The following is a 20,781-nucleotide window of genomic DNA, read 5'->3' as shown; positions in this document are numbered from 1 at the left end:
AGGCATGGTGGTGGGCGCCTATAATCCCAGCTACTTAGGAGGCTGAGGCAGGAGAGTCACTTGAACCCAGGAGGTGGAGGTTGCAGTGAGCCAAGATTGTGCCATTTCACATTTCACTCCAGCCTGGTCAACAGAGAGAGACTCCCTCTTAAATAAATAAATAAATAAATAAAGGGATCAGGTGAGAAAGCATAAAGGAACCCTGGGAAGAAATACAGACTCCACCAACAATAAGGAAAAATCATGGTTGACTGGGTAGCCAGTAGCATGTGCTGCAAATTATTTGCTTATTTTTGTGTCAAGTTGTTTGCCAATGTAGTTCTTTATATATTATCGTGTTAATCATTACCAAAATATAAAATATTGAGATGTAATTGCAATTGTGACCCACACACATACATATAGATGCATGTTCTGTGTATCACAAATGTGTTCTCTCATTCTGTACTTGTCTTCAATTCTTAGAACTTTTGTCACAATCAGTTTGTGCAATCAAATAGCTTGGCACAAACATCTGTTTTTGATTTTTGTTCTTGTTTGAGACAGTCTTGCTCTGTCACCCAGGCTGGAGTGCTGATCATGGCTCACTGCAGCCTTGAACTCCCAGGCTCAAGCAATCCTCCCACTTTAGCCTCCTGAGTAGCTGTGACTACAGGCATGTGCCAACACTCCCAGCTAAGTTTTTTTTTTTAAATTTTTTTTGTAAAGATGAGGGGTATCTCACTAGATTGGCCAGGCTGGTCTTGGATTCCTGAGATCAGGCGAGCCTCCCACTTTAGCCTCTTGAGTAGCTGGAACAACAGGCGTGTGCCAACACTTTATGCTAATTTTTTAAATTTGTTGTAAAGACAGAAGGATCTCACTATATTGGCCAGGCTGTTCTGGAACTCCTGAGCTCATGCGATCCTCCTGCCTTTACCTCCCAAAGTGCTGGGATGGCAGGCATGAGCCACCATGCCCAGCTGCCTGCTGGGTTTCAATTCTTTCTTTCCCAGTACACACGTAACTTTAAAAAGGTCTTGTAACTAACTCTCCAATAAAATTGTCCCAGGCATATAAATGTCTTGACATTTTCTTCAAATGTCTCCCTAGGAAAATTGGCACTCACCTATTCCCGGCAACAGGGAGGACAGAAAGATTTACTCCGAATGCACCCATGACAAAGCTTACCTGCTGCCAAGCTCTCCATGGCTTCCTGGAGACCAACAAACACAGGAACAGAAACCCTGCAACCCCCAGGGGAAGATTCCTCCTCCGGGTTTAAAAACGGAGCTACCCTTTTGCCCGGGGATCATGAGCGTTGCCTTGTGACTTAGTGCCTTATACTCTGCTTTCAGAGCACCAATTCTCAGTGGAACGGGAGAAACAGGCAGGTGAGGAGGGATGGGGTGATTTATGGGGCAGAGAATAGTGCAACACCTACACTTGTTTGTGTTGGGAGACCGAGGCCTCCTGCATCCCCTAAACATGCTGTTTAAACATCCCTGCAATTAGGCCAACGTCTCTTTCTCTCTGGCTGTTTCAACCCTTTTCTATCTCTGCTAAATCCATGCCCCACCTTCTCCAGCCCTCCTGGCTCCAGCTACCCCTCCCCAACACCCTCAAATCTCAGAAATGCAAGCAGTGCCTCTCAAGCCTGGCTGTGCATTAGAACTCGTGGAGGCCTGGTTCACATAGCGGGGTCAGGGGGAGCCCTGAGATGCAGGGTTCTGATTTCAGAGTTCAGATGCCTAAGAATGTGCAGGACACAGTTTCCCAGGTGATGCTGATGCTGCCGGACCAGGACTCAGCCTGCACATCTCACCCCGAATTCAAAATCAAAAGATGGGGTGAGTGTTCTCAGCAAAACGCATCCTGAGATTCTAGTTTGGAGACCCCCGTTCCAGAGAGAAGAGCAGTGCTCCTGACACTTGGTGGGTGGGGCCCAGGGATGCGGCTTAACACCCTGTGATGCACAGGACGCTCACCACAGAGAGTCATTCAACTTAATGACAGTAGAGTTGAGAAAGATTCTATCTATTGCCTATCTATGTATCTATCCATCTATCCATCCTTTCATCTATCACCATCATTTATCTATTACCTATGTATCATTTATCTATTATCTGTCCATCCATCTAGCTATCCATCATCCATCTATCATCATTATTTATCTACTATTATCTATCATTTATCTAGTATCTGTCTTCCTATCTTCCTCCTTCTCCTCCTCCTTCTTTTCTTCTTCATCTTCTTCTATCAATTTATTATCTATCTGTCTGCTTGCCTGTCTGTCTTTCTGCCTCTCAATCTAATCTATCCTCATCATTTATTTGTCCGTTGTCTACCTATAATTTATCTAACATCAATCTATATATCTATCCATCCATCCATGTATCATTTATCTATTATCTATCATTTATCTATCTATATCTATTATGTCTTTCTGCCTGTCTACCTATCATCACCATCACATTTATCTATTATCTATGTATCTATCATCATCATCATTTATCTATTATCCATCATCAACATTTATCTATTATTTATCTGTTTCTCTAATCTATCAATCCTTATTTATCTCTCTCTCTATCATCTATCTACCTGTCATCCATCTATATTTATCATTGTTTTTCTACCATCTACTTATTATCTGTTTATTTATATCTATCATTATCTTCCTATCATCTATTGATTATCTATCATCTCTTTTCTATTATCTATCATCCATCTTTCTACATCTAACCATGGCAGTGGCTGTCACTTGGGTGATTTTGATGCCAGAGAACACATGACAATGTGTGCAGTCCCTTGTTCTTTTTAGGATTAGGTGGGGTGCGGTACTGCATGTAGCAGGTGGAGCCCAGGAGATGCTGCCAAACAAGGCACAGTGCACAGGATGGCTCCACAGTAATTATCTAGCCCCAAATATCATTGAAGAATCTGAGAAAGCCTGCTATAGGCTAAAGAAGCCACCAGTGTAATTTGAAGTTTTCCACATCCTTGCTAAAGCACAGGAAAGCTCTGTTTACTTTGTTTTCTTAATTTAGGGAGTGCATTAAAAACATCACAAGGAAATAGAAGCCCAAGTTTTTGCTCTGTTGGGGGACTCTTGGTGATGTCATCACCATTGTGTGGGGGTGCACCAGGTGTCAGGTGGGTGGAGCCCTGGGACACTGCTCAACACGCTGCAGTTCACAGGATGATGCCACCGCAAAGACCTTAAGCTCTTAAGGACTGGGACTCCAAAATGCAGATGGGTTTTACCCAACTTCTGCTCCGGATAAGATGCCCAGGGGTGGGTGATGTGTGTTAAGGAGATCAGAGGCTTCTGTTATGCATGGGGAGAAAAATGTGTTCACCAGGCCGGGGAGATAAGAGCTGCCTAGAAGGAGGCAGGAGGCAGGCCCCTGCCTGTCTACCCTGCCAGTGAGCTGCTCGACAGCTGACAGAATCGATCCTGAGGCTGCCAGCGTGGGGTTGTGTTCATTGGTTTCATTGTAACAACTGTCACTGTACTTTGGGAATACCTGGAAACACAAGGTGAAGATGCCATGGGAAGGCTGAGGAAGGGGCAGCATTCCCATGTCTTTCCTTAAGGCCTGGCAGTGGCTCTGCTTGGTGCAGTCCCAAGTTGCTTCCACCCAGAAGGCACTCTCTTGCTACAGAGCAGGGTTTCTCAATGGGGATGATTTTACCCTCAGGGGTCATTGGGCAAGGTCTAGAGATCTTTCTAGTTGTGACAACTAGACCCTCCCAGTTGTGACAACATCTGTGATCTTAACACACATCACACGAGTTGGAGCCAACAAGGAGAAAGCACAGAAGCTGGGAAAGTATCCCCTTCCTTGCACATGAACTGAGACTTCCTTGGAGGGGCCAGCTTCATCCTGGCATTTCTCTTCTTTGGGACTGGCATCCAGAGGATAGAACACTGAGGTCATACTGGCAAAGGGGACTCTGCTGGGGCACTTCTCAGCTCCTAAGGATTTCCCCAATGCCTCAGAGGCTGGACAGATTTAAAAGTGGATCCCCTATGGAAAATGATACAGAGATTTCTCAAAGAACTAAAATTTTATCTACTAGTTGATCTAACAATTCCACTTCTGGGTATTCACCTAAAGGAAAAACAAGTCATTATATCAAAAAGACACCTGCACTGATATGTTTATTACAGCACCATTCTAGCGAAGATGTATCAGCCCAGGTGCTCATCAACAGATGATTGGATACACAAAATGTGATTTATGTGTACAATGGAATAGTATTCAGCCATGCAAAAGAATGAAATTCTATCTTTTGCAGCAACATGGATAAAACTGGAGGCCATTATCTTAAGTCAGATAACTGAGAAACAGAATGGCAATTACCACATGTTCTCACTCATAAGTGGGACCTAAATAATATGTCCACATGGACATAGAGAGTGGATTAATAGACACTGGAGATACAGAAGGGTGAGAGAGTGGGAGGATGGTGGAGAGTGAAGAATTACTTAATAGGTACCATGTACAGGTGAGAATGAACAAACAACTACTCGTGAATGAGTGAGCGAGGAAATGAATGAATTAGTGAATCAACGTTTGCACCAAGGAGGGAACGAATGCATGAGTTGAAGGCATGAATGAGCCAATGCATGTACTAATGAATTTAGAGATACATGCATGAATGGAGGAGTGACTGTGTGGAAAAAATAGGTGAATGCATGCATGCATGAATGAGACATGAATCTATGAATGAGTGAATGAATGAGTTGAATGCATGAATGATTGAATGAACAAGTGAATTCATGCATGACCGAGTGAGAACATGAATGATTGACTGAACAAGTGAATTCATGCATGCATAGTGCATGAATTAGTGAAAGGTGAATTCATGTATGCATGAGTGAGTAAACAAGTAAATTAATGCCTGCATGAATGAGTGCATGAATGAGGGAACAAGTGAATTCATGAGTGATTGAGTGCATGAATGACTTAAGTGATGCTTAGACTGGAAGCCCAGACTTCACCACAACTCAGTATCTAACTATGTGACGAAATTGCGCTTGTACCCCATAAATTTACACAAATAAAATAAATAAATAAAATTAGTTATGTAAACCTGTTTAATACAGATGAACGCAGAAAAACCTATGCTGTAATAACATATAAAAAATAAATAAAAGTGCTTTCTTGATACTTAATAAGCCCTGCAAATACTTACAAAACTCCAGTAGTCATGAGTTAAATTCTTGCATGTAGCCTACTGGAGGTCAGAGATAGCCTCCACTGTTTATTTACAGCTCTGGGCCCATCTATGAAGTAGACCTAAAAACACCACTGATACCTGTCCCCAAGGCGGAGCTGATGCAGGAACAGACCTCAGCACAGTGCCTGGTATCCACAGACCATCAATCATCCTAAGTATTAATCTAGATCAGGAAGGCCTGGCTGTAGCTTGCATTGATCACTATGGACAGCTCTGGCAAGAATCTGGGTTCCTTTGCTGTCTCTTTTGGATTCTTTTTCTCCAAGAAAATTCACTTATTCAACTCATGCACTCATACAAGCATGCATTCACACATTCATTCACTCATTCAACTTACACATGCATGCATTCACACATTCACTTATTCACTTAACTCATGCACTCATACACACTTGCATTCACACAATCATCACTCATTCAACTCATGTATTCATACATGCTTGCATTCACACATTCATTGTTTCATTCATTTAACTCACTCACACATGCATGCATTCACACTTTCACTTAATTCATTCATGCATCCATTAACTTGTTCATGCATTCAATTCATTCATTCACTTATACATAATACATTAATTCATGAAATGTATGCAGTCTTCACTCATTCACTCGTGTGTGCATTAACACACATGCTAGTTTGTTCAGCTCATTCATGTACTCATACATATTTATTCACTCATTCATTCATCCACATATTCACCTGTCATGTATTCTCTTCATTCATTCACGCACACACATTCATTCTTGTATAAATGCATGACTTCGCGTGCTCATTCAATCCTGCATGCATGAATTCACTCACTCGCTCATGCAGGCATGAATTCACTTGTTCACTCATTCATGCGCTCACTCATGCATGTACGAATTCGCTTATTTACTCGTTCATACACTCATGCAGGCATGAACTCACTTGTTCACTCATTCATGCACTCAAGCATACATGAATTCACTTGCTCACTCACTCATACATGCACTCATGCATACATGTATTCACCTGTTCACTTACTCATACATGCACTTATACATGCATGAATTCACTTCTTAAGTCATTCATGCACTCAATCACTCATGAATTCACTTTGTTCACTCATTCATGCACTCATTCATGCAGGCATTAATTTACTTGTTTACTCACTCATGCATACATGAATTCACCTTTCACTAATTCATGCACTATGCATGCAAGAGTTCACTTGTTCAGTCAATCATTCATGCATTCAACTAATTCATTCACTCATTCATAGATTCATGCCTTCAATCATGCGTGCGTGCATTCACCTATTTTTTCCACACAGTCACTCCTCCATTCATGCATGTATCTCTAAATTCGTTCATACATGCATTGGCTCATTCATGCCTTCAACTCATGCATTCACGTGTGAATGCATACATTCCCTCCTTGGCGCAAACATTGATTCACTGGTTCATTCATTTTCTGGCCCGCTCATTCATGAGTAGTTGTTTGTTCATTCACTCCTCACATGCATTCACGCATACATGCACTCACCGCCTGCGTACAGCCACTCGCTCGCTATGCATTCAACAGCTGAAGCCTGAAACACTCATTTATTCTCTCTTTCGTGCACTCATTCATTCATTCATTTATGCGTGCAAGTATGCGCATGTGCATTTTTCATGCATTCGACAAGATCGCGTATAAGCCCTGCTTTCTCCCTCTGGGAGGCTTCCAGAGCAGCCTCCACTCGGGCTGCGCGCTGGCCTTGGGCCCAGGGCCTTAAGTTATCGCAAACATTTACTTTGGGACCAGCCGATTAAAGGTTAAATGTCCAAACCTAGAAACCGCCGATTGCCGAGGGGGCCGCGGCGAGAGAGGGGCGGGGCGCGGGCGCGGAGCGCAGCCACTGGCTGTTGCTGGGTCTTTCTTCCCGGCAGCTGGGGCTGGGCACCAGGAGGCGCGCGGGCTTGAGGGCAGGGGCTGCAGGGCTGAGGAGCTGACCCGCGCCTGCGGGGGCTGGGCGGAGGTGGGGCCGGGCTTCCGGACAGAGGCCAATCGCTGCCCTCCGGGCCCCCAGCGCCGGCTTTGGGCAGAGGCAGCCAGGCCGCCGGAAGAGGTGCGGGGGCTGCAGCGAGGTGCAGGGGATCGTATGCAGTGGAGGAGGCCTGGGCGCGGCTGGGGGCCGGGGGGCGCTGAGGCTGCCCGAATGCCTACGAGGCTTAGGGGTGGGTGGCGTACAGCGGGATGCGGACGGAACCCAGAGGCAGAGGCTGGGGGCTGGGGGAAGGGCGCTGGCCTTGGAGTGCAGAGGGGGGGCGAGAGGCGCTGGGAGCTGGAGGTCAGAGAGAGGTTGCCCAAAAGCAAAGGCGGGGAGGGGTGCGGGGCGCGGGGATAGGCTAGCGGCGCTTGCGGGTGGGTGGGCCGAGCGGAGGCGCCGAGTGCTGGGGAGTGCAGGCGGTCTAGGCCCTGCGTGGCACGGGGAGACGGAGGCTGCCCCAGTATGGAGGACAGACGGGGGCGGGGGCGTAGAGCTGAGAGGCTTGGGGAGGGGGGCGCGGGACCAAGGCAGAGGCTGCGGAAGCGCGAGGGGAGGGAGAGGTGCAGGGCGTGGAGGGGATTCGGGGGCGCTTGGAGAGGATGGGCAGAAGGCCAGGACGGGGAGGAGGGGCGGCGAGGGGCGCAGGAGTGGGCCGGGTTGGGGCGGCACTGGAGTGACGGGGGAGGGGGCGCCTGGCCTGGGGTCGCGGGCAGAGGCAGCTCACGCTCGGAGGAGGTGCAGATAATGGGGTCCGGGAGTGCAGGGGTGGGCCAGGGAGTGGAGGAGGTGACCGGGGGGCGCCAGCTGGCGTGGGGGAAGAGGATGTCCAGAACTCCAAGCGGGTGCGCTGGGCGGCGGGGCAGCTGCTGACGCCTCTGAGGTCGGGCGGTGTTCCGCGGGCGGTGTCGTTGCTGGACGCATGGGTGTTAAGACGCAGCGGGGGTCGCAGGTGACTGTGGGGAGGACAGGGGGTCAAGGGGCCCCTGGCCAGAGGTCACGAGGCTGACCTGGAGCGCCAAAGAGGAAGTGCGGGGCGTGGGGGTCTCAGGGGAGTCGGGGGAGGCCGGGGCCCCGTGGATTGCAGGTGACATGGAGTGAGCAGGAGGCCGGGGGTGACACCGCGGGGCCTGCAGCCGAGGATGTCGAGACACCCACGCCGTCGCCCCCAGGCCTGGAAATCCACGCGGCTTCCCGAAGACGGCGCCTCTGTTCTGCGGGATCGTGACGAGGATTTCCACCTACTGCGCCTGGGCGCAGGTCTGCCGATCCGCGTCCACTGCGTGCGGCCCCACGGACCATGTCGGGTGAGTAGCTCAGGCTTCTTCAGTTCAGCCTGCCTGTTACTACTGGCTTGGGTGAGAGATTGGTCTGCACTGGGGAGAACCCCACTTTGACCGCAGGATTACCCCAAAACCCGAGTCTCCCCCTCACTGCCTCGCCCAGGTCTCTCTGGGGCTGGAGGGAATGGAGATACCAGCCTCAGCAGCTGGGAGGGGGTGATTTACAGCAAGTGAAGGGGGCCTTGGGATTTCACCAGTTTCCTTCTGTAAAATATGGTCCTGAAAGTTTCAGTGGGCTTGTTTCTTGGGAATAGTGTTGAACTGTCTGAGACTGTCACTGCCTGGAAGGCCGATAGGAAGAAATCGGTTCTCCTGAAACGGCCCTAAAGCTCTGGGAAGACGCTGCCTTGAGTTCTTAAAGTTCAGACCGTGGGTTTAATTTCTGTTTCCAGTACAGATAAAGGACGGCCCGGCTTGGTGGCTCAGGCCTGTCATCCCAGCACTTTGGGAAGCTGAAACGGGAGGACTGCTTGAGGCCAAGACTTTGAGACCATCCTGGGCAACATAGGGAGACCATATCTCTAGGAAAATAATTTAAAAATCAGCTGGGCATTGCGGCAGGTACCTGTAGTCCCAGCTACTAGGGAAGCTGAGGTAGGAGGGTCCTGAGCCCAGGTGTTCAAGGCAGCAGTGAATTATGATTGCACCACTGCACTCCAGCCTGAGTGACAGAGTGAGACCTTGTCTCTAAAAAAATAAAAATTAAAAAAAATAACAATTCAGGTTAATCCTCCAGCAGGCAGAGGGCTGGCTGGCAGGAATGGCAGGAAAGGCCTGCCCCGCAAGGACTGGTGGGCCCCATCTCCCTGCCCTTGGGTTTTGTGGACTTCAGATAGACCGGTTGACTTAAGAGGCCTAGATATGTGAACATAGATTGTAACCTCATCCCGTAAGAAAGATGCTGGCTGTATTTTTTATCATTAAATCATTAAGACACCTCCTTTTTGTACTACACCACACTGGATCATTCATGAGTGCATTTTATGTATTTATTTTTAAATGTGCATATATATATACATATATATACACACATATATAAATATATATATACGTGTGTGTGTGTGTATATATATATATTTTTTTTAATTTTATTTTTTTTCCTGAGAGAATCTCACTCTGTTGCCCAGGCTGCAGTGCAGTGGTGTGATCTCAGCTCACCGCAACCTCTGCCTTCTGGGTTCAAGTGATTCTTCTGCCTCAGCTTCCCGAGTAGCTGGGACTACAGATGTGCATGCCTGTAGTAGCTAATTTTTGTATTTTCAGTAGAGACACGGTTTCACCATATCGGCTGTGCTGGCCTCGAACTCCTGACCTTGTGATCTGCCTGCATCAGCCGCCCAAAGTGCTGGGATTACAGGCGTGAGCCACTGTGCCTGGCCCTTAAATGTATATTTTTTAAATTTTGTAGAGACTGGGTCTTGCTATGTTGCCTAGGCTGGTCTTGAACTTGTAGGCTCAAGCAGTCATCCTCTTTGGCCTCTCAAAATGCTGGGATTATAGGTGCAAGCCTGGCCATGAATGCAATTTAAAACACACAAACAGAAGAGATGACTTTTTAATTCAGAGGAGAGATTTGGTAAATCAGAGCTGCTTCTCTCTTGTTTTCTCTCACTCTGGACTTAAGAGAGGAAAATTGTCGGGGCAGGGATCTTAAGGGCTGTTTTCATGAAGTGTACTGGAAGATCTGTTCCCAGGAACAGCAGAAAAGATTCTCTGTTCTAGGGATGCGTTTGGAGCTCTCTAAAGTGAAAGCCACACGTTTCCCCAAGCCTGCTAGTGTCTGTATAATAGCAGCATTCAAGACAGACATTCGCATACATCTTGGTCAGCCTCGTGCCAGAAGAGAAGACTCAACTCTTTGCAGAAAGAAAAACTGCTTTTGAGTAGAGAAGGGCTGAGAAGGAAGCTGTTAAGGTTATTTTGAGGGGTGATCAGAAGATTCCTTGAATGCAGAGGGGCAGGCAAGGGGTAGAAAGAAACTGTCGTCACAGCGTCATAAAATTCTCAGCCACTACAATCTCTAGGCTGGACTTGATTTTGTGACAATGTCTCCTTTTTGTGGGCTGTAGTGCAGTGACAAGTTCTTTTGCTGTTTTTCCACTCCGTGCCTTTGCTGAAAGTCTGCCATACTGGCACATGGAGTGGAATCTCCCTCTTTGAATGCAGTGGCATTGGATAATTGTGGATGTTCTGTGGCGCCGCACCAGGACTTAATCACCAGTTGTTTCTTCAAGGCAAGGTGATGTGGAAGCTAAGCACCTATCAATCAATGTTTCATCATCTGTTGTATTGCAATCCGCTGGTCTGTCTTTGCACTTTAGATGGGTTTTACAGTGTCCTGGATGGGAAGTGGCTAACCTTCAGGAGGTGCACATTTTTGTTCCAAAGCAAAAGTCAGAGTCTCGGATCCCTTGTTGCTGGAGAGAGCTCTTGTGCCAACTGGTGTTGTCTTGTCATTGTGTGACTGTGGTCAGTATTCCCCCAACTCTAAACCTAAGAGAGAAACAGGGTGTCCAGTAGTTGCATAAAACTGTCACTCTAAATGCAGCCCTGTCTGCATTTTCTTTTGGGTTTGAGATCAAGGTAGGTATAGGCAGGGCTTGTTCCTCCTGAGGCCTCTCTCCTGGGCTTGGTCCTCACAGGGTCTTCCCTCTGTGTGTGTCTGTGTCCTAAGCTCCTCCTTTTTTTTTTTTTTTTTGAGATGGAGTTTTGCTCTTGTCACCCAGGCAATGGTGCAATCTGCCTCCTGGGTTCAAGCAATTCTCCTGCTCAGCCTCCTGAGCAGCTGGGATTACAGGCATATGCCACCATGCCCAGCTAATTTTTGTGTTTTTAGTAGAGACAGAGTTTCTCCATGTTGGTTAGGCTGGTCTCAAACTCCTGACGTCAAGTGATCCACCTGCCTTGGCCTTCCAAAGTGTTCGGATTATAGGCGTGAGCCATCACGCTCAGCCTAATCTCCTCTTCTTATAAGGACACCAATCCTATTGGATCAGAGCCCATCCTAGTGATCTAATTTTACCTTAATATCTTCTTTAAAGACCCCATCTCCAAATACAGTCACATTTTGAGGTCCTGGAGGTTATGACATTCATATATGAATTTTGGAGGTGTGCAATTCAGCCCATAATAGGATAACTCATATATTTGAATACTACTGTTTTTTTCTGCTGGGGCTGCCATAGCAAAGTCCCACAGACCGGGCAGCTTGAACAATAGACATTTACTCTCGCACAGCCCTGGAGGCTGGAAGTCTGAGATCAGGGTGTGGGCAGGGCTGTTTCCTCCTGGCACCTCTCTCCTTGGCTTGTAGATGTTGTCTTTCTCTGTGTCCTCACAAGGTCATCCTTCTGTGTGTGTGTGTCTGTGTCCTCATCTCCTTTTGTAATGAGGCCAGCAGTGCTACTGGATCAGGGCCCATCCTAGTGACCTCATTTTACCATAATCACCTCTTTAAAGACCCCGTCTTCAAATACAGACACATTCAGAAGTTCTGTGGGTTAGGATTTCATCCAAGGCGTTTCAGGATGGGTTATCATCCATCTGTAACACCCATTAATCATAATGTTTTCCCTGAGGTCCCCATGAAGAGCTACAAAGCCAGCGCACATGGTTTTCAATCAATGATCACTCTGCCATTTCTCTTAGTTGTCACTGAGATCCTCATGAAGAGATTAAAAAAACCAGGACACATCCGTTATCAATCATTGATCACTTTGCCAGTTTGCTTAGTTGTCACTCATGTCCTGATGAAGAGATAAAAAGGTCGTGCACATGGTTATTAATCATTGATCACTCTGTCATTTCTTTTAGTTGTCACTGAGATCCTCATGAAGGAGTAAAAAACCAGTGCATGTGGTTATCAGTCACTGATCACTTTGCCATTTCTCCTAGTTGTCACTGATGCCCTCATGAAGAACTATAAAACCAGCACAGGTGGCGATCAATCACTGATCACTTTGCCATTCCTCTGTATTGTCCTCTGCACCTTGCTTTGGGCCAATTCACTTGCATTATCCTTTTCTCTAGACAGCCAGAGGGCCCTCCCTGGAAATGGAGATGAGACCTTCTTACAGTTCTTGGAACCCTTAAATAGCTCCTCGTAAGCCTCAGGATAATAGAAAATGCTGCATATCACCTTTGTAATCCAGGCCCTCTGACCCCATCTCTTCCTGTGGGTCCTTATTCTCCAGCTGCTGTTGCTACATTGTGGGCAATGCAGGATGCAGCATGCACCCTATCATCTCTACCTCTGGCCTTGGCTCGTGGACTTTTTCTATTTCTTCCTTCTTTGCCTTATTATTTTTAGTTCAGTTTCTTATTGGAGGCAGGAGAGAGTAGCTATTTTGAGGGCTTTTGTTGGTGTTGGAGTCAGAGGTGACCTCAGACATTTAATTAATCATTGAAGCCTGGTTTACTTGTTTTTGAAGCACATCTCTGTGTTGGAAAGGGAATTAATGATAGCGTATAGGTAAGCCCCATCTAGACACTCCTGGATGGATGGGAGCCATATTCATTCTTGTTTATTGATCCACTGATTTCTTGATGGATAAGTTCTTCCTGGCCATTTATCCCTGAGCTTAAATGGTGCCCTTTCAAAAACTGCTGCCTGCCATAGGACTTGCCTTGTAGTATTGAAACACCCATTTCTTAGGGCTGATGTTTCTCATGGAGTTGTAGGTGTCTGAGGATAGAGCTTGTACCTTGTTAGCTGCTGGGCCCAGCACCTAGCAGATTCTCATGCCTGGGAATTGCCTGGGACATGAACCCACAGTGAACGTGTAATGCACTGAGAGCAGGTCATTAGGCCCACACAGACATCTTCTGCCCCTTCACCTTCTTTGTCTTCTGCCTCCAGCTTCAATCCTTCACTCTTTCTCTAAGCAGGTGCCCTTGTGTGGGCAGCTTATGGCATAGCTCTGTGGACTGGGGTAAGCAGTGACCCCCGTGAAACTCATGTCCCCCCAGAAGCTGTGAATGGGACCTGTGAACCCAAAGGTATCTGAGATAGGTCTCAGTCAATTTAGAAGGTTTATTTTGCCAAGGTTAAGGGCATGCCCATGACACAGCCTTAGGAGGTCCTGACAACATGGGCCAAAGGTGGTCGGGGTACAGCTTGCTATTACACATTTCAGAGAGACATGAGACATCAGTCAATACATGTAAGATATACATTGCTTTGATCTGAAAGGGTGGGACTACTTGAAGCAAGGCGGTTGCAGGGGGTGGTGCCAGGTCATAGGTAGATTTTTAAATGTTCCGATTAGTCGAAAGAGTTATTATCAATAGAAGAGAATGTCTGGGTTATGATAAGAGGTTGTAGAGGCCAAAGTTTTATCACATAGACGAAGCTTCCAGGTAGCAGCCTTCAGAGAGAATAGATTGTAAATATTTCTCAGCAGACTTGAGGTCTGCGTGGATGTTTACGGTGGTTATAGCTTCTCCTGAATTCCAGAATGGAGGAGGGTGTGATGAGGCATGTCTGACCCTCTCCTCATTATGGCCTGAACTCGTTTTTCAGGTTAACTTTGGAATGCCCTTGGCTATTTAGGTAGTGGTGAGGCCTAGAATTTTAGTTTAGATTTACAGACCTTGTTGGGAAATAGAGTCTTTGCAGATGTGACTAGTTAAGCATCTCAAGATAAGATTATCCTGGAATATTTGGGTGGGCCCTAAATTCAATGACAGATGTCCTTCCAAGAGATAGAAGAGACATGGACACAGAGGAGGCCATAAGGAGATGGAGGCAGAGATTGGAGTGATGTGACCACAAGCCCAGGGACATCTGGAGCCACCAGGATCTGGAAGAGGCAGGAAGGACCCTTCTCTAGAGTTTGGTTTTGGAATTCTGGCCTTCAGACCTGTAAGAGAGTAAATGTATGTTGTTTAAGTCTCCCAGTGTATGGTACTTTCTCACAGCAGCCCTGGGAAACTCATTCATAGGTTTGCTAGGGGAAGGAGTCAGCGATGAGCCCACCAGTAAGCAAAATGATCACAGCAGGTAAGACAACACAAGAGATGAAGGGTCCTGTGTCATGGGAGGTGAGGGACTGTGATGAGAAAGGTCGTCTTGGGGAGCAGGGTTTTCAGGAAGATCTCCAAGGGATGGGTGGTCTTTCCCATGGCCACCATGTGCTGGGAGGAGAGTGAGTTCCAGGTGAGTTAAGGGAGCAGCAGTAGCCCCATGGTAGTAGCACACATCATAGGATGTGCTTGAAGACCCAGAGGGGTGGAGCTGGACATGGGGACTGAGTGTGGGGGATGAGATGACCAGCAGTCTGGACCCAGCTTACATTTGCAGACAATGAGAAAACCCTTGGCGTTGGGTTGGCTTTCAGGGCAGCTGATGGCTTTCACTGTGTGTTGGGGGAGAAAATGTGGTTTTCAAGGACTGAGGAGACAGATAACAGGAACCAGAATCTTCAGGGTGGAGCAAAGAATGCAAAGGAGGGAAGTTGTGGCTCAGGGTGATTGATGCAGAGACCCATTTTAAATGTTTTCTAGTCTGGTGTGGTGTCTGGCTCACACCTGTAATCCTAGCACTTTGGGAGGCCAGGATGGGAGGATTGCTTGAGGTTAGGAGTTTGAGACCAGCCTGGTTGACAGAGCAAGAGACCCCATCTCTACAGAAAAGTTAAAAATAAATTAGCCAGGTGTGGTGGTGAGCATCTGTAGTCCCAGCTACTCAGGAGACAGAGGCAGGAAGATTGCTTGAGCCCAGGAGTTCCAGGCTTCAGTGAGCTGTGATGATGCTTCTGCACTCAAATCTGGGTGACAGACAGAGAAAGACCCTGTCAAAAAAAAAAAAGGCCAGGCACAGAAGCATACGTGTAGTCTCAGCATTTTGGGAGCATGAGGCAGGCAGATTGCCTGAGCCCAGGAGTTCAAGACCAGCCTGGGCAACATAATCTGTCTCTACAAAAAATATAAAATAGCTGGACATAGTGGTGTGCACTTTGGTCCCAGCTACTCAGGAGGCGGAGGTGGGAGGATTGCTTGCTCCCAGAAAGTTGAGGCTGCAGTGAGCTGAAATCATACCACTGCACTCCAGCCTGGGCAAGAGAGGGAGACCTTGTCTCAAAAACCACCACCACAACAACATAACGAACAACCCAACGAACAACCCCAGCATTTTCTGTTGTGCCTCTCAGTTAAGATCTCAGGTTAGTTACGCAAGAGTAGAATGTGGGATTGGATGCAAGTGGACTTCTCATTACCCAAGAATTCATGTCATGAATGCTCTGCACAGACGAGGCTTCTGGGGCTCTTGGGGAGACCTAGGAGGTGGGTAATAGGGATCTGAATCTACCCGGTAGAGCCCATGTGCCAGGTTAGATGATGTCAAGTTTCGTTTTATACATTCTCTGTTCTTCTTCTCTGCTCCTTAAGAGCACAGGTCAGTAAGTGGGATTGGAAACAGTGGACTCTTCTTTACTGGGGTATAGGAGTTGGCACGGCAAATATTCTGCAAAGCTTGTTCTTGCAGGACCAAGCATCTAAATAGCAAGGTCTAACCTCAGTCATCTGTTTCTGGAGGAGAATCCCAAAGCCTGGCCTTTGGAGTGTGATTTAGCCCTAATTCTCAGATTCAGTGGTGAAGTTCAGAGGGGAACCAATCCCTCTGAGCATCTTGAAGGTTGACAGAACAGTCAGATCAGGAGGAAATCTCAAAACAATGCCCCCCTCTTAGGAGTTGTCTTATCTTTGTCATTGTAGTTCCTAAAGGATGCACTCCTTTTCCTTTCTATTCTTTAATTCACGTGGTCCTTAAACGTGGTTCCTCAGCTTTCAATAATCTATACATTGCAGATTACAAAGAAATCTTAATATCACCAATGAAAGGCTAAAAATTGTAAATGGCACTTTGTTTTCAGCTTGAAATTACTTTGCTGATGATTCTTTTCATAACATATATGATTTGATTTATCTTATTTTTTACTTTGCCATCTACTTTGAAATTACACACACACACACACACACACACACACACACACACACACTTTCTCTTTAAAGACAGGGCTCTGCTCTGTCACCCAAGCTGGAGTGCAGTGGCACAATTATATCTCATTGCAGCCTCCAATTTCTGGGCTCAACAATCCTGCTGTCTCAGCTTCCCAAGTTAGCTGGGAAGTCAGGCATGTGCAAAAAAATATATTTTTAAATTAAAAGAATACAAGTCTATTCTTAGTATGAAACACATACTCAAATACCTGCCTGAGAAATGGTATGTGGCATATAAATGTGCAGCAGATGTGCTAATTGGCCTGGGCCTAGAAATTTAGCTATTTGGTCTGGGTATACAATTTTAGATTGAGGACCATTGCACTCAAAGTTTAGATATGGTGCTTTGTTTCAGTGTCCACTATTCATGATAAGAAGTCTCAGTCTCATCCTTCATGGGATTGATCTGTATTTTTATTTTACTTTCATTTTCTTGGCATTATCACGATGTTCTCCTTATCCTTGGTGTTTTTAAATTCCAGAAACATATTGTCAGGATAAGGATTGTTGAGTTTCTTTCTTTCTTTCTCTGTCTCTCTCTCCCCATCTCCCCTCCCCTCCGATGCCCTCCCTTCCCTTCCCCTCCCTCCCTTCCTTCCTTCCTTCCTATCTCTTTCTTTCTTTTTTCTTTTTCTTTTGCTGCATACTCTCTGGGCTTTTAAAATCTGAAGACTGACTTTCTGTTGCTGTTGAGAACATTTCCTGTTTAATTTCTTTGAAAACTTTTCTATTTTTTTTTCTATTCTCTTATTCTGAAACTCATGTTGGTGAACCTTCTGAATCACTCCTGTAGGCTTCTAGCTTTCTGAAATTTTCCATTTGTCCCTTTATTGTACTTTCTGAGACATTTCCTCATTGACATTTTCCAAACCTTCTGTTATTCTGTTTTCATTTCAGCAAGTCATATTTTTAACTTCTGGTAACTATTTCTTATCCTTGGAATGATCTTTTCGATAGCATTCGATTCTTGGTTTATAGATGTATCCCTCTCCCCCTAATCTTTTGAAAGAATACTAATTAGTGCAGTCAGAATTTTTATGTCTGTCTGTCTGTTCCTTGAATTTCTATTCCATGAATTGTCTGGTATTTTTGGGGTTCTTCCCATTCCACCCCATAACTTTTCAGTTTTCTCTTTTGTGGTGAAGGTGTTTTTCAAATACCTGGTAATGGTTTATATCTACATGTATAAAAATGAGGAATGTCAGTTGAGCTGCGCCCACTTGCAAGGGTTGCCCACTTGTCTGAATTTGTCAAGGTTAGTTATAGGTTAGGAATTCCACTTCTGTGTGGTAGTAATTATTTTTTCTTGGGCTTTTGGTTTCCTCTAGAGTAGGTCCTATTATCCGATTTTGCCTCTGGTGATGGGTATATTTGGCTTCTGAGAATTCTGCAGGATTTCAGTGACTTCTCCAGTTTCTCTTATTGGCTGATGGTTTTCTCCTGCCTCCTTTTTGGCTTGGGGTTCACACTTGCCTTCCTTAGCACACTTTTTAGTTTGTTCTCCTTTTATCTCAGAAGGAAGGAAAGAGAAACTAGGAGTTCCGCATCCACCATCTTTGCTTGGAAGATTCCTGGTTTATACTTTTAATTACATGGTTGAATTGATGAAAATGGATGGACCTTGAAAACATCATGCTGATGGAAAGAAGTCAGACTCAGAAGGCCATATGATGCTTGATTCTGTTTACATGAAATAGGCAGAACAGGCAAATCCACAGGGATAAAAAGTGAATTGGTGGTTTTCAGGAGCTGGGGAAGGGAGAAAGGGGAGATACTCCTTAATGAGTGCAGGGTCTCTTTTTGGGGTGATGAAATGTCCCAGGATTAGATAGAGGTGGTGGGTGTACAAAATTGTGATGAACTGTGCTCTTTACAATGGTGAATTTTATGTCATCTGAAGTTTACTGTGATAAGAAGGAAATATAAAATTATTCCATTTTCAAAAACTACATAGTGTTTGATTCCATTTATAGGAAATATCCAAAATAGGAATGTAGAGATAGAAAGCGGACTCGTGGTTGCCAGAATGGGGAGCGACTGCGTAATAGGTACAGGGCCTCCTTTTGGAGTGATGAGAATGTCCTTGGATTGCCTGGAGGTAGTGGTTGCACAACATTGTGCATGGCCTAAACATGAGTCACTTGTGCACTTTATAATGGTTTGTTTTATGTTATGTTAATTTCCCGTTAATTTTTTGAGAGTTTGCATGGAAATGTGAAGCTCTAAGCAGGTCCTATGTTTAGGTGTGGGGATACCCATTATGCTGCTTAGAAATATGTTCACACTTAGGGCTCTACACTGGGGGTTCTACTTGGTAATTCTTTCTGCCTGCACACTCTTTCAAAATATGGGTCAGAGCAACCCTGGTGAGGACGGGGTAGGGGATTGGATCTCTGGCTCTGTTTTGGGCGTTGTCTGATTTTCGAGGTCTGCGGGTGAAGCTCACACAGTACCTTTACCTTGGCCAGCTTTGGGCTTTGCAGATGCCAGCCCTGAATGTCTGCTTCCTCTCCCATGTCTCTCCTCTGCTTAGAGACAAAAGAGCCTTACAGATGGCTGAACGGGTCCATGACAGGGAAATTACTTCCCTGTTCTTGGGAAGTAATTTTGGTCGGAACTTAGACCTTTGGAAATGTCTAAAGGAGTAATAATCACCATTATTATCATTTAAAGCTAGTAATTAAGAAAACTATAGATAGATTATAGATAATGGTGGTAGAGACAATTTATAATCTATAGACTGTAGGTAGACAGGTAGATGATTGAAAGACTGTTAGATATAAATAAGCAGATACAGAGAGGACACATATATGATAGGTAGATGACAGATGTAGATAGATGGATGGATAATAGAAAATGATAGGTGGAGAGACAATGGAAATGGATGATAGATGATAGATACATAGATGATAAATATATATAGATGATACATGGTAAATAGATGCTAGAGATAGATGGATTAGACAGATAATACAGATACATGATAGTAAGATAGATAATAAATAATAGATGTGATAAATGGTAGATGATTGGTGGATAGATGGAAGGATGGATAGATAGATGATAGGTAGATGGATAGATAGATGATAGATGGATGGATAGATATATGATTGATTGATAGATGATAAAGACAGATTTATAGTAAGATAGATAATACATAGATGTACAGATAATTGGTAGATGATGGATGGATGGATGCATGAATAAATGGATAGATAGATGATGGATGGATAGATGATAGATAATGGAAGGATGGATAGATGAGAGATAGATGGATAGCTGGATGGATGGATAGAGATAGATGATAGTAAGATAGAAAATAATAGATGTGCAGACAATTGGTAGATGATAGGTAGATGGATGGATGAATGGATGGCTAGATGATAGGTAGATGGGTAATATGGATATTATCCAATGATAGATAGATGATGGACAGATGGATGGATAGATGATAGGTAAATGACTGGATGGGTGGATGGATGGATGACGGATAGATGGATAGATATGGACTGATGACAGATATCTTTTGTTCTACGGAATTAAGTTGTAAATTTTGCTGTCTGTAATACTCACTCCCAGTGGAGATGTCAGGAATTCTCGTTCTTCCTTCCTGCAAGGGCGGGGAGAGGAGTCTACAGGAGCAGCTGTAACAGGCACATTTTGGAATTTACCCCATTGCAATGTAAAGGTCAAGGAGGCAGCCCTGGGCCACACGTCTGGGACACTTGTGTTTGTTATATTTAGTGCAAATTGTGGTTTGGCTTCTCTTGGAGTGCTGCTTCCGGGGAAGGCGCCATGGTTGCCTACATGCTGAGCATTTTAATTTCCATAGACAGTATGCTATGGAATACTGGGCTGCACACTGATCTGCACTCTGTGTGGGACTTCTTGGTGTTGCTGGCTGCCCTCCTGACTGTTGTCTTTCTCCTGGCAACAGGGGCTTGGGTGCCCAAGAATTGAGTGGTTTAAAAATCATTACAAAAGTTCACATCAGTCTTATGCACAGAGACTTAAAAGCCATTAATTATATCTAATGTGAGAATTCCTTCCTCTCCTATTGAGGCATTAGGAAACTGAGCACATTCTACCTAATGAAACAATACCGTTTTCCTTATGTTGACTGTACCACCTCATACAACCCTGAGTTGAAGTCTTCGTAAGAAATGGTGTCCAGAATTTAAATAACATGTTTGGCTGCTTCTTTATGGAGCATG

At 45.3% G+C, this 20,781-nt stretch overlaps 1 protein-coding gene across 4 annotated transcripts in view; it reads left to right on the top strand.

The window, feature by feature from the left end:
* Positions 1–7,137: 7,137 nt before the first annotated feature.
* LOC129053374 (glycogenin-2-like) overlaps positions 7,138–20,781 on the top strand; it is a 37,964-nt gene continuing 24,320 nt past the window's right edge. For 2 of the 4 annotated variants that reach the window (XM_063721491.1, XM_054545404.2), the window contains exons 1-2: positions 7,141–7,304; positions 8,396–8,530. In XM_063721491.1, the coding sequence (XP_063577561.1) occupies positions 8,524–8,530 (7 nt within the window). In that variant the 5' untranslated portion in view covers positions 7,141–7,304; positions 8,396–8,523. Of the gene's footprint in view, positions 7,414–8,395; positions 8,531–20,781 lie in introns of all 4 variants that reach the window. The other 2 variants (XM_063721490.1, XM_063721489.1) reach the window with 2 other exon arrangements.

The sequence above is a fragment of the Pongo abelii genome, chromosome Y (genome assembly GCF_028885655.2).
Source record: "Pongo abelii isolate AG06213 chromosome Y, NHGRI_mPonAbe1-v2.0_pri, whole genome shotgun sequence".
NCBI lineage: Eukaryota > Metazoa > Chordata > Mammalia > Primates > Hominidae > Pongo > Pongo abelii.
The sequence above is the reverse complement of the archived record's forward strand: the minus strand, read 5'-3'. Positions and strand labels throughout refer to the sequence as shown.